At 49.6% G+C, this 26,296-nt stretch overlaps 2 protein-coding genes across 5 annotated transcripts in view; one reads left to right on the forward strand and one right to left on the reverse strand.

Annotated features, from left to right (window-relative positions):
* Positions 1–959: 959 nt before the first annotated feature.
* Positions 960–26,296, reverse strand: part of LOC141050744 (sulfotransferase 1B1-like) — a 45,201-nt gene continuing 19,864 nt past the window's right edge. Inside the window, exons 1-9 of one of the 4 annotated variants that reach the window (XM_073547369.1) lie at positions 16,841–16,882; positions 15,210–15,295; positions 5,343–5,523; positions 4,991–5,119; positions 4,613–4,710; positions 2,498–2,624; positions 2,176–2,270; positions 1,921–2,101; positions 960–1,633 (exon numbers count right to left, since the gene is read on the reverse strand). In XM_073547369.1, the coding sequence (XP_073403470.1) occupies positions 1,521–1,633; positions 1,921–2,101; positions 2,176–2,270; positions 2,498–2,624; positions 4,613–4,710; positions 4,991–5,119; positions 5,343–5,523; positions 15,210–15,221 (936 nt within the window). In that variant the 5' untranslated portion in view covers positions 15,222–15,295; positions 16,841–16,882 and the 3' untranslated portion in view covers positions 960–1,520. Of the gene's footprint in view, positions 1,634–1,920; positions 2,102–2,175; positions 2,271–2,497; positions 2,625–4,612; positions 4,711–4,990; positions 5,120–5,342; positions 5,524–15,209; positions 15,296–15,859; positions 15,980–16,840; positions 16,938–26,296 lie in introns of those variants that run through there. The other 3 variants (XM_073547368.1, XM_073547371.1, XM_073547370.1) reach the window with 3 other exon arrangements.
* On the forward strand, positions 16,957–25,427 carry LOC141050747 (sulfotransferase 1C1-like). The gene is made up of 8 exons (XM_073547375.1): positions 16,957–17,102; positions 17,218–17,390; positions 20,393–20,518; positions 20,596–20,693; positions 22,719–22,845; positions 24,397–24,491; positions 24,566–24,746; positions 24,863–25,427. Exons 2-8 carry the CDS (start codon positions 17,219–17,221, stop codon positions 24,973–24,975), a joined length of 912 nt encoding a protein of 303 aa, XP_073403476.1. The 5' UTR covers positions 16,957–17,102; position 17,218; the 3' UTR covers positions 24,976–25,427.

The raw sequence follows: 26,296 nt of genomic DNA on the forward strand, positions 1-26,296 counted from the left end.
GTAGTGTATCACTGATATCAGGAGAGCGGTGACGTCACTGCTGTAGTATATCACTGATATCAGGAGAGCGGTGACGTCACTGCTGTAGTGTATCACTGATATCAGGAGAGCGGTGACGTCACTGCTGTAGTATATCACTGATATCAGGAGAGCGGTGACGTCACTGCTGTAGTGTATCACCGATATCAGGAGAGCGGTGACGTCACTGCTGTATTAGATCTGGAGAGGGGCAGGTAAGATGCGCCTGGTTTATTTAGCTCAGTAAGAAGACTGATGACGTTACAAGCTTTGCGCTAGATTGTCCGCTGGGGGTGAGCGCTCTCTTTACCTCCACCAGTGTGGTACAGGAGACTGATCCTTTGGTAAACATTGAATGGGATGGAGGGGCGGGGAACACTTCAGAATCAGAACCTCTAACCCCCGTTTAGTGCTCTGGAGGGCTTCCCTAATCTTTCCAAGCCCCCTGAATGTGATGAAGCGCGGTGTTCCTGCTCCTGCTTCCTGTCAGTCCACACTGGGGCTCTGTCATGCTATTCACAGGTTGAAGGAAACTGGGGGCCGGTTACGTCTGTTCTTATCTTGGGGTCACAGTGCACTCCGTCCTCGCTGGGTGGATTTTTGCTGTCACTTGGAGTGTGTCCAACGATAAGAAGCTGCCAGATCTACGGAATGTTCTAAATGGAATAAGGGTATGAATACTTTATGGGGATCTCCACACCTTCTGCTACTCGTGACCCCCTGCCTCATTGAAGCTGCTCCTCATAACGAGCCTCCTCCTTTTATTGAAACTCCTATTCTTCATAAGCTTCTCTTCCTTCTTTAAGCTCCTTATTAAAGCAGAGCTGCAGTGTAAAGCATAGTGGAAGAGACAAGTTCTTCCTCGGATTCTTGGAAGAATGCCCCAGAGCTATCGCCTCATTTAACCCCTCACAGTGAAACAAACAGATGCAAGAAAGAAGTTGCCGATACAAACTTTTATAAGTTTATTGAAAAAAAAAAAATAATATTCAGCTGTTATCAGCTTTGACCTCAGGACCTCCGCTTTCTGTCAGTGAGCGAGAACATTCTAGTTTACTCTACAGACCTAGAACTTCTGCAGCTGAGTGTTTGTTACAGTTTTATCCAGCTTAGGCGATCCTCTGCGAGGTAAACTCAACAGCAGCTCAGGTCTCGCTCTTGTGCTGATACTTCGTTACAGTGTATCAGCACAGGTAAAATGCATCAGGCTGAAGTCCTGGGTGTTATAAAGGGTAGAGAAGGTGCGGAGACACTGGATCATTGCCTGCCACCAGGACAGAGGAGGGGGGTATGTGAGCGTCACTCTCCAGAGAGAATGTCAAGTGGGGTTTTCCTTTCATGCACAGTAAAAAGAAAGAGGTGGAGCTCTCCTGAACGTGGCGGCTCAGCATCGGGCGCTGTATACCATCTGTAGCTGTACATAGGACTAGAGCAGAAGCTGTGGACGTGATTTGACGTTCAAAAGATCTCCGCTTGCTGTCAGTGAACTTTTCTGTGCACCGTCAGATGTTGCTACGAAACTTCAGGTTGGATCCCTTCATCTTCTGCTGATATTCCTCATCAAATATCTTGTTCTGAGATATTGTGAAGTGATTCTTCCAATCGGCAACTTCCCCTAAAATTGTAAAGGAAAACAAAATAATCAAAATTGATAATTTTTGAATGGGGACTCCAGTATACAGGTAGGGGTGCATATATGAGGGTACTGTGGTGTATACAGCCCCTGGTCAGGCTCCTCCTGTGATTTACACCTTTAGAGCTGCGAATTTACAGCTTGCCATAAATCGAGCAGCCTTGAATTGAGCTGTTTACTCTTTGCTGACATCTAGTGGCCGCTATGAAAACTGCTTTTTTTTTTTCTTTATTTTTATTCTAATACCCCATCCGTTTTTTTGGACCCACCTTTCCTCATGAAGGGGGACAGAGACTGGTCCAGCACGTTTTCAGGCATGCTGGTGTAGTTGGCCATCGGATTCTCTTTCATAGCACTAAATGATGTGTGTTGGTAGATCTTCTCCACGGCCTCTTCCGATAGCGCCTTCCCTAAGAACTTCATGACTTTTCTGATCTCCCGTTTGGGGTCCTGTATAAATAGTGACATTCAGTGGCGTCCGGTTGTGCTCGGCTGTTTCTCTCTGGAGTCAGCCAGGTCCTCACCTCCTTCATATCTTCATAGAACATATACAGGATGTCGTGCTTCTCTCTGGCTTTCCACCAGCCCAGGACATGGTCAAACCAGCTCCCCCAGGCCACTGTAAGAAGAGAGAGTATCAGGAGCTGCGCTGCTGCGCTGTTAGCTCTCAGGCTGCACACATGGGAGCTTTTTGCCGGCTCCGTGGTTTTTAGAGAGGGTGTCATCAGATTCATTGGGTAAATATTAACTAAGGGGAGTGCACATTATAAAAGACTAGTGGCAGAACGGTGAATGCTGCGCTGGAGTATAGGGCTGGGTGTATGCAGAAGTCACCCGTTCACCCACCGTCGCCCTTCAGAAATTTTTGCATGTATTCTTCCCACGTTCCAGGGTCCGGCTGCGTCTTGTTCATCAGATCAAAGAAGTAATAAGACACCGCGTTGTCTTTGGCGTTACGGGCAACGTAAATCGTCTGCAACAAGAGGAGACAAAAGGTGGAATGGGCAAAGTCTGGTACAGTGAATGACGAGACGTAGTCAATGGTGAGGGGGCGCCAAGGATGTCTCTGTTGTGACAGTGGAAGGTGCTCCGTGTATGTCTCTGCTGTGATGGGGAAGGGTGCCATGGATGTCTCTGTTGTGATTCTGGGGTGTGGGGGCACTGTGGATGTCTCTGTTGGGACAGCTGGGTGTGCCATGGATGTCTCTGTTATGGTGGGGTGGCCACAGTGGATGTCTGTAGTGACGGCAATGTGTAGAGGCGCCGTGGATGTCTCTGCTGTAATGTGGAAGGGCACCATGGATGTCTTTTTTGTGATATTGGGGTGTGGGGGCACTGTGGATGTCTCTGTTGGGACAGCTGGGTGTGGAGGTGCCGTGAATGTCTGTTATTATGGTGGTGGGGGCACTTTGGATGTCTCTGTTGTGATAGTGGGGTGTGGAGGCACCATGGACGCCTGCTATGATGGTGGGGGTACCGTGGATGTCATTGTTATGATGGTGATGTGTGGGGGCACTGCGGACGCCATCACAATGGTGACATCCACGGTGCCCCCCACACCCCACCATCACAATAGTGACATCCACGGTGGTGGGGTGCACCGATGATATCTCTGGTGATATCGCGATGGTGGGGTGCACCGTGGATGTCTCTGTTATGATAGGGGGGCTTATATGTCTTCGTTGTGATGTGGATGTGGGGGTCCCATAGATGTCACTATTGTGATGGTGGGATATGGGGGCGCCGTGGATGTCACTATTGTGATGGTGGAGTGTGGGGGTGCCGTAGATGTCACTATTGTGATGGTGGAGTGTGGGGGTGCCATGGATGTCACTATTGTGATGGTGAGGTGTGGGGGTGCCGTAGATGTCACTATTGTGATGGTGGAGTGTGGGGGTGCCATGGATGTCACTATTGTGATGGTGGGGTGTGGGGGTGCCGTAGATGTCACTATTGTGATGGTGGAGTGTGGGGGTGCCATGGATGTCACTATTGTGATGGTGGGGTGTGGGGGTGCCGTAGATGTCACTATTGTGATGGTGGAGTGTGGGGGTGCCGTAGATGTCACTATTGTGATGGTGGAGTGTGGGGGTGCCGTACATGTCACTATGGTGATGGTGGGGTGTGGGGGTGCCGTACATGTCACTATTGTGATGGTGGGGTGTGGGGGCGTCGTGGATGTCACTATTGTGATGGTTGGGTGAGGGGGTGCCGTGGATGTCACCATTGTGATGGTTGGGTGTGGGGGTGTCGTGGATGTAACTATTGTGATGTTTGGGTGTGGGGGTGTTGTGGATGTCACTATTGTGACGGTGGGTGTGGGGCTGTCGTGGATGTCACTATTGTGATGGTTGGGGGCGCCGTGGATGCCACCTTTGTGATGGTTGGGTGTGGAGGCACCGTGGATGTCACTATTGTGATGGTGGGGTGTGGGGGCACCGTGGATGTCACCATTGTGATGGTTGGGTGTGGAGGCACCGTGGATGTCACTATTGTGATGGTGGGGTGTGGAGGCACCGTGGATGTCACTATTGTGATGGTTGGGTGTGGGGCTGTCGTGGATGTCACCATTGTGATGGTTGGGTGTGGAGGCACCGTGGATGTCACTATTCTGATGGTGGGGTGTGGGGGCGCCGTGGATGTCACCATTGTGATGGTTGGGTGTGGAGGCACCGTGGATGTCACTATTGTGATGGTGGGGTGTGGGGGCACCGTGGATGTCACCATTGTGATGGTTGGGTGTGGAGGCACCGTGGATGTCACTATGGTGATGGTGGGGTGTGGGGGCGCTGTGGATGTCACCATTGTGATGGTTGGGTGTGGAGGCACCGTGGATGTCACTATTGTGATGGTTGGGTGTGGGGCTGTCGTGGATGTCACTATTGTGACGGTGGGATGTGATTGCCGTGGATGTCTCTGCTGTGGGTCTGTTTTGTAGGGTAATGAGAAGCGTCTCCCGACCTTACACTTCTCCTTCCAGAAGGACTCTGGCACCAGTTCATAGGGTAAATGGGTCTTCACCAGCCGCGGGGATGGTGTCACCTCCAGCAGGTCAATCCCTATAGAGTGGAAATGTAGTCAGTCTCTAGTGTTTTACATGTAGCCACTTCCAGAGCGGCAATCACACTTCTGCAGACTTCTGTCCATTCAGAGCATGAATTGCTGGGAGACTCCTCCTCAAACGTCTGTACAAATAATCTACACACCCCACAATGCCACACAGCAGGATGTCAGCAATGCAAGCAGCATTTAGCTGAACTGTGAATACAGCTCTGGAGTAAGAATCCTACATTAGTTACCAGCAGGGGGCCCCAGCCTCCAGAGGTCACGTGTACTCACCAGATGGCACCGGAGGGGGGGAGCAGATCTCCAGGAACGGCGAGCGCACGTGTGTAGGGGCACGCTTGGTTTTCTCCACTTCTCCCTCGTTCATTACGGAGTCGATGATCTCCTGCATCCACGTGGTCCCTGCACAAAACAGTGACCACAGTTTATCATCACTACCTCTGCTTACAGGGAATTGAACCCTCATATTTCTCACAGCTGATGCTTCGTTACAATGAGTCCAGCTATGACAATCCTCTGGGATTCAGACTGCTACATTGTAATAAACTATCAGGACCGATGTGCTAGGCTCACAGAAGATTGTCTACGCTGATACATTGTAACAAACCAGTAGATCGACCCTTACCTGCTTTGGGGTAAGTGGCAATCAGGAGGTCGTCCGGCCTCGCCTGGAACTTTTCAATTCTTTCCCAGGATGTCGCGATCGGCTTCATCAGGGGAACACCATGAACTGGGATGAGGGGGAACCTGTAGAACGTGCCCTCCGGGACCTGAGAGAGGAAGTCGGAGTATTCTCGGGAGACGTCCTGGAAAGGGGAGAGGGTCGTAGTCAGAGTGGACAGGCATAACCCAGCTTTTCCAGACTACAGAGCGGCCTCATCCTGTATCATCAGATTATCAGGAGTCTCAGAAATATGGAAAACACCAACCTTGAGCCCCTACCGTGGCCGTGCTGGTGTCAACCAGTGTCAGGGGTAACAGCGAAGAGATAGCGCAGATCCCACTACTGCCACCAGTCTGTTAAGGAGACGCAACTCCGCTGCCTTCAATCGTCAGGACTATTACGCCATTGACTGATGAGTGATGGACAAGGCTGCGGCTGCTTCCACTACTAGGCCGGTTATTGGGGAACTCACAGTGAGCGTCTGGTATATACATCTCCGATTCCAACACATGGAAAATATATACAGTATATACAAAGATCAAGGTGACACGAAGGGAAGTCAGCCAGCTAACAGAAATACAGAAGGGTGTAAAGATCAAGAATAAGCTGGACAAGTACAAAGGCCTGACCCCAACTGAAGCCCTAGAGACTGCTAAGCAAAGGCTCACCGCACTGCAAGACTAGAGAGATACACAGAGAAGCTGAGGCCAATAAGATAAATGTCATGTTCTCCAAATAGCCATCCAAAGTGTACTCCCAACTACAGAGTAACAGCACAAAGGCTGCAACTCCACCAATAGCAGAGACTGAACAATACTGGCGGAACATATGGGAGAAGGAAAACACACAACACCGGTGCAAGGTGGCTGCAAGATCTGAGAATGAAACACAGCAACCACCTAGAGCAAGAACCAGTCACCATTACAGAAGCAGACATCCAGCAGCGGGTCAAGAACATGAAGAGCTGGACAGCACCTGGCCCAGACATGATCCTCACCTACTGGCGGTGCGTGAACACATGGCAAAGCAGATGAACCAACTGCTAGAAGAAGGCCACCACCCAGCCTGGCTAACACAAGGAAGAACTGTGCTGATCATGAACGATCCTCACAAAGGAACAGTTCCATCCAACTAGCTCCCAATAACCTGCCTCACAACATGGAAGCTCCTGTCAGGCATCATAGCCACCAAGCTACAGAACCATATGAACCAGTACATGAATCCAGCTGAGAAAGGCATCGGGACTGACACCAGAGGCTCCAAGTACCATGGAGCAGTCGCTCAAGACTCCAGATCCAGATAGACCAATCTCAGCACAGCCTGGATTGACTACAGGAAAGCCTATGACTCAATGCAACACACATGGATCTGTGAATGCTTGGCTCTCTACAATGTCAACAGGAAATTAAGAACCTTCCTCAAACTCAATGGGGCTTTGGAGAACAACATTGGAAGTCAACTCAAGACAACTTGCACAGGTGAGCATCAAATGCGGCATATACCAAGGTGATGCGCTGTCCCCATTGCTGTTCTGCATAGGCTTGAACCCCCTCAGTCAGAAAATTACAGAGTCTGGCTATGGATTCAAGTTCAAGGGTGGAAGCACCATCAGCCACCTCCTCTACATGGATGACATCAAGCCGTATGCAAAAAATGAACGAGACATCGATTCACTGATCCACCTGACAAGGATCTACAGAGAAGATATCAGGATGTCCTTCGGTCTGGAGAAGTGCGGCCGGTTGGTAATAAAGAGAGGCAAGGTAGTGAAGACTGATGGAGTGGAATTACCAGCAGGGCACGTAGCAGATACAGAGACATGCTACAAGTACCTCGGCATCCCACAGGGATACGGGAACCATGATGAGGAGGCGAGGAAAGCAGCAACATCCAAATACCATCAAAGGGTAAGACAGGTCCTGAAGAGCCGGCTCAATGGGAAGAATAAAATCCGCACCATCAATACATATGCCCTGCCAGTTATCAGATACCCTGCTGGCATAGTGTGCTGGCCAAAAGAAGAGATGGAGGCTGCAGATGTGAAGACACGAAAGCTCCTCACAATGCATGGAGGTCTCCACCCTAAGTCTAGCACCCAAAGATTGTATACCAACAGAAAGGAGGGTGGTCGAGGCTTGATGAGCATCCAAGCCACCATCACGGATGAAACAAGGAGTATCCAGGAATACATCAGAAGAATGGCGCCAAAAGATGAGATGCTGAGAGAAAGCCTAATGCAGCAACAACAACAGATCTGGAAGGAAGAACAGGACCATGAAGCGTCATGGCAAGACAAGCCACTGCATGGGATATACCATCTACAGATAATGGAGGTGGCTGACATGGTGAAATCCTACCAATGGCAGGAGAAAGCTGGACTCTGAGACAGCACAGAGACACTAATCACAGCAGCACAAGAGCAAGAACTAAGTACCAGATCCATAGAAGCAGGAGTCTACCACACAAGACAAGACCCAAGGTGCAGACTGTGCAAAGAAACCTCAGAAACAGTCCCAAACCTGGTGGCAGGATGCAAAATGCAAGTGGGTCGCCCTCGCACGCCCAGGGCAGCGGGGTCCTCGGTACCGGGCTGGTGTCAGGGAGGAAAGCTTCACGACAGCTGCGACCCGGTCCGTGGCCCTGGGCACCCAATATCAATGGCGGTGATGTTAATGGTGATAAAGTTTATTAGAATAGTTTGTGACGCCACCCGTGGTGTTTGGCAGGTAAGATGTTGAGCCAACGCTGCATGCAGATCCGCTGGGACTGATGGTGTGGTGCAGCAAAGATGGTATAGCTCCCCACAGGTGGAGCTGTAGTCCCAGGGCAGTGTAGGTGCAATGGATGAGGAGAGGTGCAGAATGGTATGGTGGCTGGTACCCAGGTGTAGTGGTGCGGGAATAACTGGAGGACACCAGAGCATGTGGTTCCAAAGCTTTACTCACTGTCTGCAGTTCACACAACTGCCTGCCTCCGTACTGTGTTCTCCAGGTCAGGGCTCCAGCCAACCTCCAGGCAGGATAGGATTCTCCCTTCCACACTCCGCCAACATGTACCTTACTGAACGACTCCTCCAATGCGCCTTTAGGTGCGAAGCACTCCAGTACTTAGTTACCCTGGAATGCCTCTCTCTAGGTGTTCCTAGTCTTTACTTGTATGACAGACAGCTGTAGCCTGCTTCGGGGACTCCTCACTGCGTCCCGGCTCTCTATTCAGTTGCTGTTGTGTCCCAAGTCTATGATGGGAGCAAGGCATTAGCGGCTCACTACTCCTCCGGTGTCTGTTGCCGGACATAAAGATCCAATCAACCTCGGGGACCGGGCCCCGGCCTTTGCGCTCTCTGGACTGGAAGGGTTCTCTATCTTTCTTCAACCAGCTTCCCACCGTCCTTCTATTCTCCTTCGTTCCGATCTGTTCTATCTCTCTTATGGAATCTGTAGTCTCCAGTCTACGTCTCTTTCTCCTTCTCTTCCTTCCCTAGGGAGCTCGTTCCACTAAGACCAGTCCTCAGCCTCTCCTGACTGACTGCCTTCCTCCGCCTTGAGCTCCACTCAGGCTGACCTGCTGTCAGCCTGCTCTCTTTCTCTCTCCTTCTCTGGGACTCACCCCAGACTGACCTCAAATCCTACATCTTCCCTCTCTTTTATATCTAACTCCACCCGCCTCCCCAGCACCTCTCATGTTACGAAGCCAGGGGCCACAAAAGGCACCCTATGACCTTTCCAGCATAAAGCATGGATGGGTCCCTGCTGAACTATCCTGTGTGTGGGGTGCAGGTGTTGGAATGCGGAAAGGAGTTCCCAGCCTACCTGGATGGTGGGGCACTACACCTTAGGAGAAGGTGCAGTACCTCTGTGGCGACTGAAGCCTCAGGGGCACCACATACCCCCGTTAAACACAGCACGTCCGCGGGCTGTAAGACAACAAAAGGTACAATACAGGAACACACAAAATTTTTTAAATGCTATTCAACAATACTTATCTAATCTTCCTAATGTAGGAGGCACATTTCTTAAATGTTACAAACAGGTTAACTTCCTATCTTAGTATCAAAAATTTACTTAAGTGCAATTCTTAATTCAAAGTGCTATACTCAACACATTTTCTTTATTACATTTTCTATCAATTATTCTCTTTTTCTTTTTCTCTCTCTACTGGACACAAGACACTGACCATCTACGCTTGGCCTGTCACCTGTCACTTTCAATTCTTCAGTCTTTATTCAATTCTCATATTCTATCTCAAAAAATTTTCTAATTCTCTGTATCAATCATACTATAAAAGACATTTACTTTTCATAAGACACAACATTATCAAATACGTTATCATAAAACATTCAAAGATTCTTGCAAAGTGCTGAACACTGCTCCCAGCCGGGCTTTCTTGCAGTGTCCCATGAGGTAGACATCATTCTTCGAAAAGTGTCCATGCAAAAACATTATCTTCGCAAAGTGTCTTTATATGTAAAACCAAGAAAGGGCACCTAAAGAGGTGCAACTATTTACAATAAAAGTTTTTGGATCAATCAGCGTCTATGATCTCCACAGTTCCATTTCAAAAACAACGCTGCCAATCAAAAACTGGGCAACATGATGAACAAAAAGGCAAAGGCACAACTGGTGCAACAAACCCTCCTGGGTAACGAGATTTGGAAAATTATAATTCTTCTACTGGTGATCCCCTCCTGGGGTTCTGGAAGCTGAACCATCACCATATTCGAGATAATCATTGACTATTTTTAGGTAGTCCTCTTCCCACGGTGTCAAGCCAGAGATCTTCTTTTTAGGCTGCCTGGTTGGAATTGACGTGGTAATCGCTGGATTCCTAGGCACCTGAGCAGCTTGGGTGGTAACTGTAGGTGGAGGAGCATTAACAGGTCTCTTTGGCAGGTACTGCTCAATAAATTCTTCAGGGATACGTCGTACATTCAGGGCGTACCATCCCCTGAGCCCCTCATGGCGGGTGAAGGTGACATACTCCCCAGGATGCAGGTTTCTTTTAGGGTGTCCTTTGGGCAAGTGGGATTCAACGTCCCTCCGGTTAAAGAATAAGTCACTTATCCTCTTGGGGTCTGCAATAAATCCGAACCCCTGTTCTTAATTGACGTTAAGGACTTGCCCCCATCCTGCGGCATCCTGGGAACTGTAATGCCCAGGACGGGTCCTCTCTTTCCTGCTCAAATCCGGGCCCAGTACAGCCAATCTACTCTGCTCCCTCTCCCGGTACTCAGCTGCCAGCTTTTTAATGGTGGCATGGCAATAGGCCTCATTCTGCTCCTCCTCCCGGGACCTGCTTTTGCCTACTGGGGCCTGCGGCACCACCGTTGGGGGTTCCGGTGTCTCCCCCCGGGGACTGGCTTCCCGGTCCCAGACCAGGTCTAACACAACCTGGCCGGCCATTGCAACGGTGGGGCTACCCCAGGTCTTCTCGGGTGAAGGGGCGCCGGACATACCTGAGGTCTCCCGGCGGCGCGGCCTCTGCTCCGGTGCAGGTGATGAAGGAGCAGGTGCGGGTTCTGGATCCGCAGGGGTCTCTGTGGGGACCGACGCAGCCACGTCAGGTCCAGGCAGGAGCTCCGCTTCCACTCCCGGGTCCTCTGATAACTTCTCCGGGCAGGTGGTGCTCAACCGCACAGTCAAAGTAGATGTGTAGGTCAGCACTGCCCGGGGACAGTCCGGTGCGGTAGTGGCAGGTACCGATGGAGGGGGTACCGCGGGTGTAGGCCCCGCCGGGGCGCGCTGCCGTCTCAGCTTTTCCAATGCTTCCTTCTGCTGCAGGCGGGTGGTCAGTTCGGTGATTTCGTCTTCCAATTGCTGGCGGTTCATTCCGGAGCTTGGGTTGGAGCCGTCAGCCATGGCGCCGGGGAGATTCAGTTCCCCGCGCTCCACAGGCCTCCTTCCCTTGCTCTCCAAGATGGCGTTCTTCCTCTTGCTCTGCCCATCTGCTTGCCACTGGCTTCCTCTGCCCCTCCTTACGGGGGTGGCGTCTTCTTCCAGCGCCTCCATACCGAGCCAGTATACGAACCCCTCGGGGGGTGGGCCATGCATCGGTCACATAGTAATTCAGGCAGGGACGGCCCAAGACTCTTTGCGGTCTTTTCTTAGGACCTCCCATCTCTTCACGCCCTTCTTCTCCGTGCCAGCTTCCATTTCTAATATCCATTTTACAGTCTATTAAATTTGGTCTTCTGCACATTTTCAAAAGTTGTAAATCCAAGGCACACAGAACCCGATGGCATCGGGTCTCGTCATCCTGTTCGTGACGCCAAAATTGGGTCGCCCTCGCACACCCAGGGCAGCGTGGTACTCGGTACCGGGCCGGTGACAAGGTGGGAATGTGTCACAGCAGCGGTGACCAGGTCCGTGGTCCTGGGCGCCCAATATCAATGGCGGTGATGTTAATGGTGTTAAAGTTTTTTAGAATAGTTTGTGACGCCACCCGTGGTGTTTGGCAAGTAAGATGTTGAGCCAACGCTGCATGCAGATCCGCTGGGACTGATGGTGTGGTGCAGCAAAGATGGTGTCCCAGGGCAGTGTAGGTGCAATGGATGAGGAGAGGCGCAGAATGGTATAGATGCTGGTGCCCAGGTGTAGTGGTGCGGGAATAACTAGAGGACACCAGAGCATGTGGTTCCAAAGCTTTACTCACTGTTTGCAGTTCACACAACTGCCTGCCCCCGTACAGTGTTCTCCAGGTCAGGGCTCCAGCCAACCTCCAGGCAGGATAGGATTCTCCCTTCCACACTCCGCCAACATGTACCTTACTGAACGACTCCTCCAATGCGCCTTTAGTTACCCTGGAATGCCTCTCTCCAGGTGTTCCTAGTCTTTACTTGTATGACAGACAGCTGTAGCCTGCTTCGGGGACTCCTCACTGCGTCCCGGCTCTCTATTCAGTTGCTGTTGTGTCCCAAGTCTATGATGGGAGCAAGGCGTTAGCGGCTCACTACTACTCCGGTGTCTGTTGCCGGACATAAAGATCCAATCAACCTCGGGGACCGGGCCCCGGCCTTTGCGCTCTCTGCACTGGAAGGGTTCTCTATCTTTCTTCAACCTGCTTCCCACCGTCCTTCTATTGTCCTTCGTTCTGATCTGTTCTATCTCTCTTATGGAATCTGTAGTCTCCAGTCTACGTCTCTTTCTCCTTCTCTTCCTTCCCTAGGGAGCTCGTTCCACTAAGATCAGTCCTCAGCCTCTCCTGACTGCTTTCCTCCGCCTTGAGCTCCTCTCAGGCTGACCTGCTGTCAGCCTGCTCTCTCTCTCAGACCCTCGTCTGACTGACCTCCTTCTCTGGGACTAACCCCAGACTGACCTCAAATCCTACACCTTCCCTCTCTTTTATATCTAACTCCACCCGCCTCCCCAGCACCTCTCGTGTTACGAAGCCAGAGACCACAAAAGGCACCCTATGACCTTTCCAGCATAAAGCATGGATGGGTCCCTGCTGAACTATCCTGTGTGGGGGATGCAGGTGTGGAGTGTGGTCAGGAGTTCCCACCTTACCTGGATGGTGGGGCACTACACCTTAGGAGAAGGTGCAGTACCTCTGTAGCGACTGAAGCCTCAGGGGCGCCACACAAGAACAGCATATACTGAATGCCACAACCAAGTAGCGGGACTTGTATACAGGAACATCTGTGCAGCATATGAGCTTAAACCCCTTAAAGACCAGGTGGGAGACCCCAGAAAAAGTGGTGGAGAATGAAAGGGCTAAAATCCTGTCGGACATCAAGATCCAGATGGATAAGCAGGTGTTGGCTAACCAACCTGACATTGTGATAGTAGACAAGGAGCAGAAGACAGCAATGATAATAGATGTGGCAGTGCCAAGTGCCAGCAGCATCAGAAAGAAGGAATATGAGAAGCTGGAGAAATACCAAGGAGAACTGGAGAAGACGTGGAAGGTGAAGGCAGTAGTGAATCCAGTGGTGAGGAGCACTTGGAGCAGTGACCCCTAAGCTGGAAGAATGGCTACAACAGATCCCAGAAGCAACATCTGATCTCTCTGTCCAGCAAAGCGCAATGCTGGGAACAACTAAGATCCTGCGCAGAACCCTCAAATTCCAGGCCTCTGGTATAGGACCCGAGAATGAGAAAGGACAACAAAGACCACCCCCAGTGGGGGTAACAAGGAAGTTTTTTTATACACACATATACATAACCTGGTACGGTCACTGCCAGCTCCACAATAACAAAAGAATTCGCTGCCACCCCCAAACATTTATACAGGCCGATTGGACGCCCGTTACAGGTAAGGTATAGCTTCAGAGTGCGGTTTACAGAACAAAAGGAACAGAACTATTGCATATTATATATTTAATCCAGAAAGACAGGCAGTGTTTATAAAAGTATAAGAGATTATACAAATTGTGAACAAAACAATACAATACATACAATTGCATAGAATAAAAAGGAAAAACAAAAGAGAATTACTAAACCTGACGTCACAGGAATGATTCTTATCTTTATGGAGGTAAGAAATATGATTGTGATTACGAAAGTAGAACACTCTCACAACAAACTACATCTTCCAGAAAGAACAATGACAGAAACCCAAACTCTCATTTTTTTTTTTTAGATCAAGGCCACACTCTTGTTCCTTCCCTTGATGAGCTCAAATTATGAGATCCCCAACTTTCAGGATATCTTCACCTCTGGAGGTCCCAGGTAGGAGATATTGCTATCATGTTTGATATTGTGATTAAACCTTTCTATTGAAGTGAAACATGGCAAGGATAGCATCATCCATTTTTCCAATATTAAGTTGCAGGGGTTAAAAATGGCCTTACGGTGATGTGAGTGAATGCGTTAAGTTTATCCCTTTCGCTGCGACACTGAAAATATAACTCCCATAAAGGTTGGATCGATGCAAACCCCAATATTCATCACTGACCACTGGCTCCAAAGTGTCTCAGACAGTGCCTTGATCAGAGAAAGCTTGTGCCTTGGAAGTGTACTTCTTCACCCCTGAATAAATTAATCCTAAGCTTAGCGTCTGGCTCCCAGAGCAAATCTCTTGTAATTACCTGGTCACTGCAGGAGGTCCCTACTTCAATGGAACCCCAGCAAGATGCCTGCCCTCTAATATAACGCTGAACCCTGAGCAGGGGAGCCCCGTGGTAATAAGCCACAAGAAATGGGAGAGGACTCGTTATATCAGGTGATAGGATATTTATAAAAGGTTGTTTCATGATAAAACCTCTATGCTTTACACTGCAGGCTGCATTCAGAGAACTTTCTCCCATTGATGTATTTACTGTTTAGATAAATGTATTACTCCCTGTTATCAGCCACTTCAGGCCATAGAGTCGCTGAATGCCCCAGTGGTCACAACTGTAGGTCTTTAGTTTCGGGTCATACATTGCTCTGCACCGTGGCCTCCATGCTGTAATCTGGGTGCAGCTTCTCCGCTCTGGCGTGTGATCAGGGATTAATACATGTCTGGGATATTTGGCTGATCCGGGATCTCTCTCTGGAGCTGGGTCCGATGCGGAGATCTCACACCCAATGTCAGCGGACCTGCCCCTCCTCCGCTGATGTCAGGGTGGTCACTATGAATGTCAGTCTTCACCGTCGTCCTGGCATTCTATTCTTGAACCTGAACAGTCAGTAAGCCGAGTTATACAATAAAGTGTACACAGCTCTCCTGCTATCGGAGAGAAGGCACCGATCACCCTGGGCTCAGCGATTTATGAAGACAATTCTAGAGCTGCAGTGTAGACTGACAGCAGAGACAGGACAAGGAAAACTGCTCCCCTGTGCCCACAACTAAGCAGATCTGTCACCCCCACCTCTGTCCTGGAGATGCCCCTCGCACTGCGGTACTCACAGTCTTCTCCATCCTGAGCTCTGCAGTCGCCTCTCTGCCCCGGCTCTGCTCTCGCCGCCCCGGCTCTACTCTCACCGCGCCGCATCCTGGAGAAATATAAATAAGGGATATAATCGGCTACGTCACAGAGGGTGTGAGGAGGCAAGAACGGGGCCGAGCCGGGGCGGCAACAACACATGCAGCAGAGCTGGAAATGTCCTACACAGTGACAACTCCGAGTACAGACAATGCAGATGTCACCTGCAGTCCTATGTAACACCACAGATAACTCTGTGAGTACAGATAATGTAGTAGATGTCACCTGCAGTCCTATGTAACACCACAGATAACACAGTAATAGCTCTCGGAGTACAGATAATGTAGTAGATGTCACCTGCAGTCCTATGTAACACCACAGATAACACAGTGATAACGCTCTGAGTGCAGATAAGGTAGTAGATGTCACCTGCAGTCCTATGTAACACCACAGATAATACAGTGATAGCTTTGTGAGTACAGATAATGTAGTACATGTCACCTGCAGTCCTATGTAACACCGCAGATAACACAGTGATACCTCTCTGAGTACAGATAATGTAGTAGATGTCACCTGCAGTCCCATGTAACACCACCGATAACTCTCTGAGTGCAGATAATGTAGTAAATGTCACCTGCAGTCCCATGTAACACAGGACAAGCTCGTCTCTGCGGCTTTTCCCGTTTGAGGCCTCGTTAGGTGAATCCAGGACGTCGGGGTCACGCCGTGGTTGCTCCAGCACTGCGGGGGCCACCCGTCTCCTGCACATGATGGCCGCCCACTAGGCCAGTGACCTGCAGCTGTTGTGAACCTACATCTCCCGCCCGCCACAGTGTGACGCTACTTCCAAAATCTCTGCTTGCTGTGAGTAAATGGAAACAACCCGTCCGGACCTAAAACTTCTCGCAGCTGAGGGTTTGGTACATTGTATCCGGTCTAGACAATGCTCTCATGGCTCCAGTGCCAACCGGCCCAGCACTAGTGTCAGACGGGCAGCCACCCGCTAAACCCGGAGAGCTCGAATAATGGATAGAACCCGGCTATAAACCCTCCTGGTCTCATCATTCTGAGGGTTTGCTACAATGTATCAGTAGGAGCTGTGCTTGTTTGTCTGCACTGACACATTGTAACAAGCCGACTCCTGTGAACATTGAACCGCGGTCTATGAGAAAGTTACAGAAACTTTCCTGAACTCTGAGGCCGGAGCGGCGGAGGCTGCACGGGAGGATCTGTGCGCAGAGGTGGCTGCGTCACAGTGTGTCAGCGCTGATTGCACCTGATGGGACTTTCACACGATACAAAGGTGCAAATAACAGCGGTACAGTGTGCCTCGCTGATAGCGACGCTGCCCCCGCAGTATACACCGCCATAGCGTATAGAGTCCATAGAGCAAACTCCAGGCCTGCCCGGGCAGGGGCAACCACGCAACGTTAACCCTACACCGTCCGCTGCACAGCGAGGAGGCGGGAGAGGTCTGGATGCAGCTTTGGATGTAACTAGAGTAGATGGACATCATCGAGCTCCTATAAAGAGACAGTGGGCTGCAAAGTGGGGATTTGTGGGGATGGGAAAAAGCCAAATTTCAACCAAGGGAGCAAATCTTATGCACAGTCACCAAAGGGTTAACGATCTGCAACATGGAAGCTGCAGCGATCAGCACAATCCCTGGATCTCAGCAATCAGCATGTGAGAGAGGCCAGGGCGCAGGATGGGCTCTTATATAGGGGCGGCGGGATCAGGGGGAGGAGCTACTATTGGGTGAGGAGCCAATAAGAAGGGGAAGAGTTATTCCAAAGTAGGAAAGAATTGGAAAGAGGAGGAAAAAGGAAACGAAGAAGCAGGAAAAGCCGCGGAGACCGGAGAGGAGACAGCGGCAGGTGAGAGAAGACCCCGGGAAGGGTCCGCACCAGCACTGGAAGTGTTAAGAAACTTATTTAAAGTGACATCATCCCAAAAATGTCTGATGATTAAAATTAGTTTGTGTGATTCCAGAATGGATCCAGAAATAATGGAGAAGTTAGTAGAGGAGATGCACAACATGACTGTAAAAATGGGGGAGATCGAAGGCATCCCGCTCCCTAAAACCACCTGTGACATCTGGGACCAAATATATAACTTTCAGGCCCGTGAGGACGATATCCTGATCGCTACGTTTCCTAAAGCAGGTAAGGGATCAAATGTATCTCTGTATACAGGGAGCTCCCCCTAGTGGTGGCTGCAGACAACATCTTATGCATCTCTGTATACAGGGAGCTCCCCCTAGTGGTGACTGCAGACAGGATCTTATCATGTATCTCTGTATACAGGGAGCTCCCCCTAGTGGTGGCTGCAGACAACATCTTATGCATCTCTGTATACAGGGAGCTCCCCCTAGTGGTGACTGCAGACAGGATCTTATCATGTATCTCTGTATACAGGGAGCTCCCCCTAGTGGTGGCTGCAGACGTCTTATGTATCTCTGTATACAGGGAGCTCCCCCTAGTGGTGACTGCAGACAGGATCTTATCATGTATCTGTATACAGGGAGCTCCCCCTAGTGGTGGCTGCAGACATCTTATGTATCTCTATACAGGGAGCTCCCCCTAGTGGTGGCTGCAGACAGAAAGTTATCCTGTATCTCTGTATACAGGGAGCTCCCCCTAGTGGTGGCTGCAGACAGGATCTTATCATGTATCTCTGTATACAGGGAGCTCCCCCTAGTGGTGACTGCAGACAGGGTCTTATCATGTATCTCTGTATACAGGGAGCTCCCCCTAGTGGTGGCTGCAGACAACATCTTATGTATCTCTGTATACAGGGAGCTCCCCCTAGTGGTGACTGCAGACAGGATCTTATCATGTATCTCTGTATACAGGGAGCTCCCCCTAGTGGTGGCTGCAGACATCTTATGTATCTCTGTATACAGGGAGCTCCCCCTAGTGGTGGCTGCAGACAGGATCTTATCATGTATCTCTGTATACAGGGAGCTCCCCCTAGTGGTGGCTGCAGACATCTTATGTATCTCTATACAGGGAGCTCCCCCTAGTGGTGGCTGCAGACAGGAAGTTATCCTGTATCTCTGTATACAGGGAGCTCCCCCTAGTGGTGGCTGCAGACAGGATCTTATCATGTATCTCTGTATACAGGGAGCTCCCCCTAGTGGTGGCTGCAGACAGGATCTTATCATGTATCTCTGTATACAGGGAGCTCCCCCTAGTGGTGGCTGCAGACAGGATCTTATCATGTATCTCTGTATACAGGGAGCTCCCCCTAGTGGTGGCTGCATACAACATCTTATGTATCTCTGTATACAGGGAGCTCCCCCTAGCGGTGGCTGCAGACAGGATCTTATCATGTATCTCTGTATACATGGAGCTCCCCCTAGTGGTGACTCCAGACAGGATCTTATCATGTATCTTTGTATACAGGGAGCTCCCCCTAGCGGTGACTGCAGACAGGATCTTATCATGTATCTCTATATACAGGGAGCTCCCCCTAGTGGTGACTGCAGACATGATCTTATCATGTATCTCTGTATACAGGGCGCTCCCCCTAGTGGTGACTGCAGACAGGATCCTATCATGTATCTCTGTATACAGGGCGCTCCCCCTAGTGGTGGCTGCAGACAGGATCTTATCATGTATCTCTATATACAGGGCGCTCCCCCTAGTGGTGGCTGCAGACAGGATCTTACCATGTATCTCTGTATACAGGGAGCTCCCCCTAGTGGTGGCTGCAGACCGGATCTTATCATGTATCTCTGTATACAGGGAGCTCCCCCTAGTGGTGACTGCAGACAGGATCCTATCATGTATCTCTGTATACAGGGAGCTCCCCCTAGTGGTGGCTGCAGACAGGATCTTATCATGTATCTCTGTATACAGGGAGCTCCCCCTAGTGGTGGCTGCACACAGGATCTTATCATGTATCTCTGTATACAGGGAGCTCCCCCTAGTGGTGACTGCAGACAGGATCTTATCATGTATCTCCGTATACAGGCAGCTCCCCCTCGTGGTGGCTGCAGACAGGATCTTATCATGTATCTCTGTATACAAGGAACTCCCCCTAGTGGTGATCTTGGTTATGGAAAAATTATCACCAATGAAAGGTTTAGATCCCTTATCTCCAGGAATGTGACACTTGTGTTTGTACCCTTCCTGCACTGTGTGAGATCTGCTGGTTCCATGCACCACAATCAATGCTGCTGGTTAAGCAGAGGCCAGCAGCTGACATCATCGTGCAAGTCAATGGAGGCACATTACCGTGACATTATGCGCTGCCCATCACTTGCACACTGAAGTCAGTGGCTGGCTATAGGAGACGTGCATTTTTTAGGATGGGGGGACATATCTACCAACTGGGGCCCAGGATGGGGGGGGACATTACTACATAATGGGGGGCATCCTCCATGTCCTTATAGGATTTAGAACGCTGCAGGTCCCCGTACATCTGAGCAATCTGCGGGGGGCTCGGTTCCATATTTTGCACGGGGGCCGATTGGACTGTGGTTTCGTCGCTGATTAGGTCCCGTGGTTCTGACAGTACCGCACATGGCTTGCTGAGATGCACGAGGCATTCATGATGTTTGGGTCAGGGCCATATTTATAGGTGGGGGAGGGGGCAGAGGTCGCCTCGGTTTTATTTCATTCTCTTTTGCTGAATCATTATGAAGCATAAAGTTCAGCACCAGGAATGAGGCAATGATGCTGGGGGAGGGGAATTAAAGGGCCCATCATCTCGGGAATCCTCTTCCTCTCTCAGGTCATTGAAACTTAATCAGGCACAATCATGTAATCCGGAGATAAGTATGTGCCCCCCTCTTTTTCTCATTGTGCCTTTTTTATGGTGTTGGATGAATTTCCCAAGAATCTGAGACTGTTAATATCTTAATTGTAGGTTGATAGGAAACCGAAGACGATCACTTGATAATAATACGATCATTATCTCATCTTCGCGGCTATAATATGTTCTGCACACCCCTGCTGCAAAATCCCAGCTGCACCAAGTCACTCCACACCAGGGAATAGTCAGTTATTTAAAGGGGCGGTATATTAAGGAAATTCAAAAAAGACAAAACAAATCTGTGAATTATGGTTGCATGTCACTTTAAGATTTAAAGGGGACATGCGCATTAATAAAACTTTCAGTTTAGGGTGTAAAGGTCGTACCTGTCGATGTGTTTTTGCAGGAACTACTTGGATGCAGGAGATTGTGGACCTGATAATGCTGAATGGGGATGTGGAGAAGAGCATGCGGGCCCCGTGCTTTGTCAAGGTGCCATTCATAGACCTAAATCCAAAGCCCTTGCCGTCAGGTACGAGAGAGACCACCAGTGTATAGCTGGCCGTTGTAGTTGTGGCATAACTGGTTTCCGATCTTCTGACATTGCAGGTGTGGAGGCTGCTAACGCCATGGAGTCCCCGCGCCTCCTAAAAACTCACTTACCGATACAACTCATGCCGCCATCTTTCTGGGAGAAGAACGTCAAGGTGACTGTGATGAAGAGATTGAGGATCTCGCTCCTCTGCCTTAAAGAATAATCAAATGTGCTCTTAAAGGGGTATTCCTCCAATGTAGATCTGTCAGGGAGCTGAGATCCTTGTCCGTGTCCTTCATTAGCACCTGGATCATCACCCATGGGGTCTTATCCAATGGGTTCCTGTAATTATCTAGTCAGAGGAAGATGTTGGGGTCTCCACCATGTAGCCCAGAATTGTGCATCATTAAAGGGGTGGTATCTGGAACCTGGAGGTTTATGTCACGTAGTTTACGGCTCTTGGCGACGAGCTGAAGACGTCTGTACTGTCGGTGTCTCTGACTGTCATATATGTAGTTATACAGATCACAGGCTGGGGTCGATGGATCACTGCCTGCTCCCCACACTGCTGTGAATGGGTGATTGAAGCAGGTTATCTGATGGAGAGCAGACACGGAGGATCTACACAGAGGAAGAGCAAACAGTGACTGCTCATCCTTATTACTAAAGAGGTGCTAATCAATGCGAGGGGAAGATGTCTGCCCCAAGGCAGATAAAATCCCAGTCTGACACAACCCATGAATATATCCGTGATCAGGGAACATATTCACATCTCTGGGTAAAGTGTTGGTAGCTGATGACCTCCAGGAGCTCGATATTTCCCTGAATTATGGGTCTATCACACTCCTGTGTGGTCTGTATAGAGTGCTGGGGGTCCGGTGGGATGACGGCCATACTGCTTCTCTAGGAGGTTCCAGGGGGAAAATATGACCCACAGCAGAAACGAGGACTAAACCTGGATTAGACCCGAGTCAGCCATCCCGTTCTCACCTCAGCGGAGGGAGGAGTGAGGGGTCCGGTGAGACCCTTTATAACATCTTTTACCACATATCCGTGTCAGACCCCAGGAGAAGCCCCCAGTATTGCAGATCCGTCCACATCTCCCGCGGCATTCTCCTCCACCAGCTCTCATGGATCCAGCAGACGTATCTCTGCTTTATCCCTTTATGTTGCTGTTTTTTCCTGTTTTTTTTTTTTGTGTCTTTATTATTTCATCCTATTTAAGAGCTGAACTTATTTTTCTACATTAAATATAAAATTTAATAAGTTTGTTCCTTGCTGCTCTTAAACGTAAGTGATGGGGGCGAGAATGTACCGTGTGTATGCCAGAGTGCAAAAAGAGGACCCATCAGGTGCTCATGAAAGCTGGGTGGTGTGTGCTAGTGGGTGACCCAGTGCAGGCGTCTCACTGGACTATCAAAACAGTGAGTGGTGGCAGCGAAAACTGTGGATGTGAGAGTGGACTGTGGGGAGTGCGGAGCTCAGCATATGGTGACAGGTGAGCAGAAGAGTGAGTGGGACGTGGAGCCACCCTACAGGAGCAATCCAGGTGTCATGATCCAGACCGGGTTTTGAGTCCTGTTTTCCCCTTTTCCTGGTCTGGTCACGTCAGGGGTTAACGTTCTCAGCCTCAGTCTGGTTTGAGGTTTGCTATTCATCTCTGCTGCATCCTGCAGGTGATGTCAGTTATAGTTTCTGCCTACCGCGTGTGTAGCTGACTCTGCTTGCCCTGATTTGTCCTGCTGCTTTTGCTGACTGGACCAGTGTCTGTTTAGTTCCCTCTTCCCGTCTCAACTCTGTGTTCCCCTTTCATGTTTTGACTCCCTGGTTTTGACTTGGCTTGGACCCTGACCTGCTGTTTGTCTCTTGTGTTTGGCATATCTGCTCCTGTCCGGTACTGACCCATTTGGCTTGTTTCTGACTCTGTGCTTGTTTATTCCTTTGGTACCGTGCTACAGACTAATATCGATCCGGCTTGTTGACTATTCTGCTGCCACCTGTTGGTAGCCTCTCTGCTGCGCTGCAGGTCTGCTCTTGCTGTGTGCAGTCCTCTCTCCACTCTATTGCCATCTACTGGAGCTTGCATCTACCTGCATAGCAGCAGCGTGATACAAGGCGCATGTGAATGGTGTACATCACAAATTAGTGGTGGCGATGGTGGGTTCTTCCTGACACTAGTTTATATTTTTCATTTCAGGTAGTTTACGTTGCCCGGAACGCCAAAGACTGCATGGTCTCCTACTTCCACTTCCAGAGGTTGAATAAAGGTTTACCAGATCCTGGGACCTGGAACGAATACTTCTCAACATTCTCCTCCGGACAAGGTGCGTGCAAGAGGCTCAACACTGAGGGCTTCTTCAGTGTTCCTCACCATTTCTTTACCACGTGCCCCTCAGCTTTTTCCTCCTTTTTTTTTTAAACCGTGTTGCTCATCATTTCCTCACCATGTTTTTCCATAGAGCTCCTCATCATGTTCCTCCATATTTCATCGACATATTCCTCCTCTACTTCTCCTGGCCATCTCACTCCTTGTTTCGTTGCCATGTTCCTTTTCTTCACCGTGTTCTCCAACCGCTCTCTCTTTATGTTTCCCCTTGTATCCTTTTCTCGTTGTTCTTCCTCTGACTCTACTCACCATGGTCTTCTCTGTTTTCCCACCATGTTTCTCTTCTGCCTTTCCTCACCATGCCACTTTTCACTACGTTCCTCACCTATGGCGCTCCTCTCTGTGTTTCTCGTTTCTCATCCTCGCTATATTCCATCTTGCTGCACTTTTTCTTGTTTCCTCAGCATGTTCCTTGTTCCCTCTCACTTCCATGTTCTTCTTCACTATGTTCCTTCTCTCTCTTCTCACCTTATCCTTCCTCAGCCTTTCCTCCTTGTTTCTTCTCTTTACCATTCTCTATCTTCCTTGTTTTCTCTCCTCGTTCCTCCTCACTGAAGTCCTCATTGTTTTTGCTTCTCTCCATTTTCCTCCACGCCATGCTCCTTCTTGTTTCCTCTCCTCTCCATGTTCCTCCTTGCCATGCTCCTTCTTGTTTCCTCTCTTCTCCATGTTCCTCTTCACCATGCTCCTTCTTGTTTCCTCTCCTCACCGTGTTCCTCCACGGCCATGCTCCATCTTGTTTCCTCTCCTCACCATGTTCCTCCTCGGCCATGCTCCTTCTTGTTTCCTCTTTTCACCATGTTCCTCCTTGGCCAAGCTCCTTCTTGTTTCCTCTTCTCACCACGTTCCTCCTCAGCCATGCTCCTTCTTGTTTCCTCTCCTCACCATGTTTCTCCTTGGCCATGCTCCTTCTTGTTTCCTCTCCTCACTATGTTCCTCCTTGGCCATGCTCCTTCTTGTTTCCTCTCCTCTCCATGTTCCTCCTTGCCATGCTCCTTGTTTCCTAGCCTCACCATGTTCCTCCTCGCCATGCTCCTTCTTGTTTCCTCTCCTCTCCATGTTCCTCTTCACCATGCTCCTTCATGTTTCCTCTCCTCTCCATGTTCCTCTTCACCATGCTCCTTCTTGTTTCCTCTCCTCACCATGTTCCTCCTTGGCCATGCTCCTTCTTGTTTCCTCTCCTCTCCATGTTCCTCCTTGCCATGCTCCTTCTTGTTTCCTCTCCTCTCCATGTTCCTCCTTGCCATGCTCCTTCTTGTTTCCTCGAATCACCATGTTCCTCCTCGCCATGCTCCTTCTTGTTTCCTCTCCTCTCCATGTTCCTCTTCACCATGCTCCTTCTTGTTTCTTCTCCTCTCCATGTTCCTCTTCACCATGCTCCTTCTTGTTTCCTCGCCTCACCATGTTCCTCCTCGCCATGCTCCTTCTTATTTCCTCTCCTCTCCATGTTCCTCCTCGCAGTGCTCCTCACCTTGTTCCTTTCTTTCAGTTCCTTGGGGCAGTTGGTTCGACCACGTCATCGGATGGTGGAAGGTGAAAGACCAGCACCGGATTCTCTACGTCTTCTATGAGGACATGATTGAGGTGAGGACGGTGACTTCCACATCACGCACCTGGACACTCGGAATCTGTTATTTACCTATAAATTCTGTCATTAGGACCCAAAACGAGAAATCACAAAAATAGCCAAATTTCTGGACAAAGAGCTGAGTGCGGAGGTGCTGGAGACCGTTCTGCGCCACACGTCCTTCGAAGCCATGAAGGAAAACCCTATGACCAACTTCAGCGTCCTGCCGTCCATTGTATTTGACCAGTCCATCTCGCCCTTCATGAGGAAAGGTAAGATTGTGGGAGGAAGGACTATCTCTGTGTTCATCCTGAGCAGCCTGGTTCATACGCCAGACTTTCAGTACAAACCTGCTGGATATTAACCCTTCATTTTTTTGCATTTTCAGGTAAAGTTGGGGACTGGAAGAATCATTTCTTGGTCTCCCAAAATATTGTATTTGATGAGGAATACAAGAAGAAGATGGAGGGCAGCGGGCTGAGCTTCCGCACCGAGCTGTGAGAGGAGCCATGTGGAGGCAATAACATCTTGTTGTGTTGTAGGATGGTGGAAAAATAACCCACAACCACCTCTCACCCTCAGCAAATCTGTATCAAAGATCTAGCTGATGACTGGGAATAGTTAATTATTATACACCTCCCACATATAGAGGCTCCTCCCATCATCATGGCTCCTCCCCTTTGTATATGTGTGACAGTTACCTTACTACTTGTACTGGTGGTTTTTGATCGTTGTGTCCTCGCAGTTCTCCATGCACTGACTTTGTGCTCAACAGACAATCTGAACAACCAAAGCTGCAGTGTAAAGCATGGTGAATAGCTGTAACCCTATAGAACATAAAGGAGGTGACTTCCAGACCACCTCAGCCTCCCGGAGGCGATGCAGCAAAGCCGGAGTCACTGATCCTAACTTGTACATTGTAACAAACCCTCCATAAAGAACAGTTTAAGGAATCTCTTGTGATGTTCTGTGGGCGCCGTGTAGAGACCGTTCACTGTAGTGGAGATATCCGAGTTTCGGGGCCGCGCTCCCAGGAAGGAGGAATCCTCGATTGTGTCACATTCAGGTTTTTATTACACCAATGCGCTTCGATGCCGGAATGGCGCCTCTCAGGGTAAAATACAAATGTGGTGTAAGGCATCCTTCACGTGAGCTCTAAAAAGGCTGAAACGAGGGAAAAAATGACCCGAAAGGGAAGGAGGAAGTGAGAGGAACGGTCAATAAAGAGGAAAAAGGGTTTGGGGAAAGATATAGTAAAAATCAGATCACAGCCAGCAGATAAAACGAGAGAACTTGCAGAAGAAAAAAGCAAAAAAGGGAGAAGAAACAAGAGAAGTCAGAGCAATCCGTACAGATCAGAAAATGGAGAGAGAAGCGGAGACTAGAAGAGCAGGAGCGAAAGAAATAGTGTGAGGCCACAGAGACCTGGGAAAGGAGGTAGAGGAAGGTAAGAAAAGGGAGAAAGATGTAATAGAAAGATAAAAAAAAACATCAGTGAGAAACAAGTATTCCGCCCCCATAACCAGCAGCGACTGTGGAGATCTGGAGACAGGATTTATTCCTGCGGTCGTCTTTAGGAACCATACTCACACCAAGACACTTCATCAGATAGCTTTAACTCGACTGCAGAGGCGGCTCTGGGATATAATACAGGATGTAACTCAGGATCAGTAATGTATGTACACAGTGACTGCACCAGCAGAATAGTGAGTGCAGCTCTGGGATATAATACAGGATGTAACTCAGGATCAGTAATGTATGTACACAGTGACTGCACCAGCAGAATAGTGAGTGCAGCTCTGGGATATAATACAGGATGTAA

Source organism: Dendrobates tinctorius, unplaced genomic scaffold, assembly GCF_039654945.1.
Source record: "Dendrobates tinctorius isolate UK_male_01 unplaced genomic scaffold, ASM3965494v1 ptg000152l, whole genome shotgun sequence".
Lineage (NCBI taxonomy): Eukaryota > Metazoa > Chordata > Amphibia > Anura > Dendrobatidae > Dendrobates > Dendrobates tinctorius.

Bases quoted from the DNA above. Each gene is read 5' to 3' on its own strand.
- LOC141050747 (XM_073547375.1), top strand. From the start codon at position 17,219: ATGGATCCAGAAATAATGGAGAAGTTAGTAGAGGAGATGCACAACATG. The intron at 17,391-20,392 runs GTAAGGGATCAA...GTGTTTTTGCAG, and splicing joins CGCTACGTTTCCTAAAGCAG to GAACTACTTGGATGCAGGAG. The intron at 24,492-24,565 runs GTGAGGACGGTG...TTCTGTCATTAG, and splicing joins TCTATGAGGACATGATTGAG to GACCCAAAACGAGAAATCAC.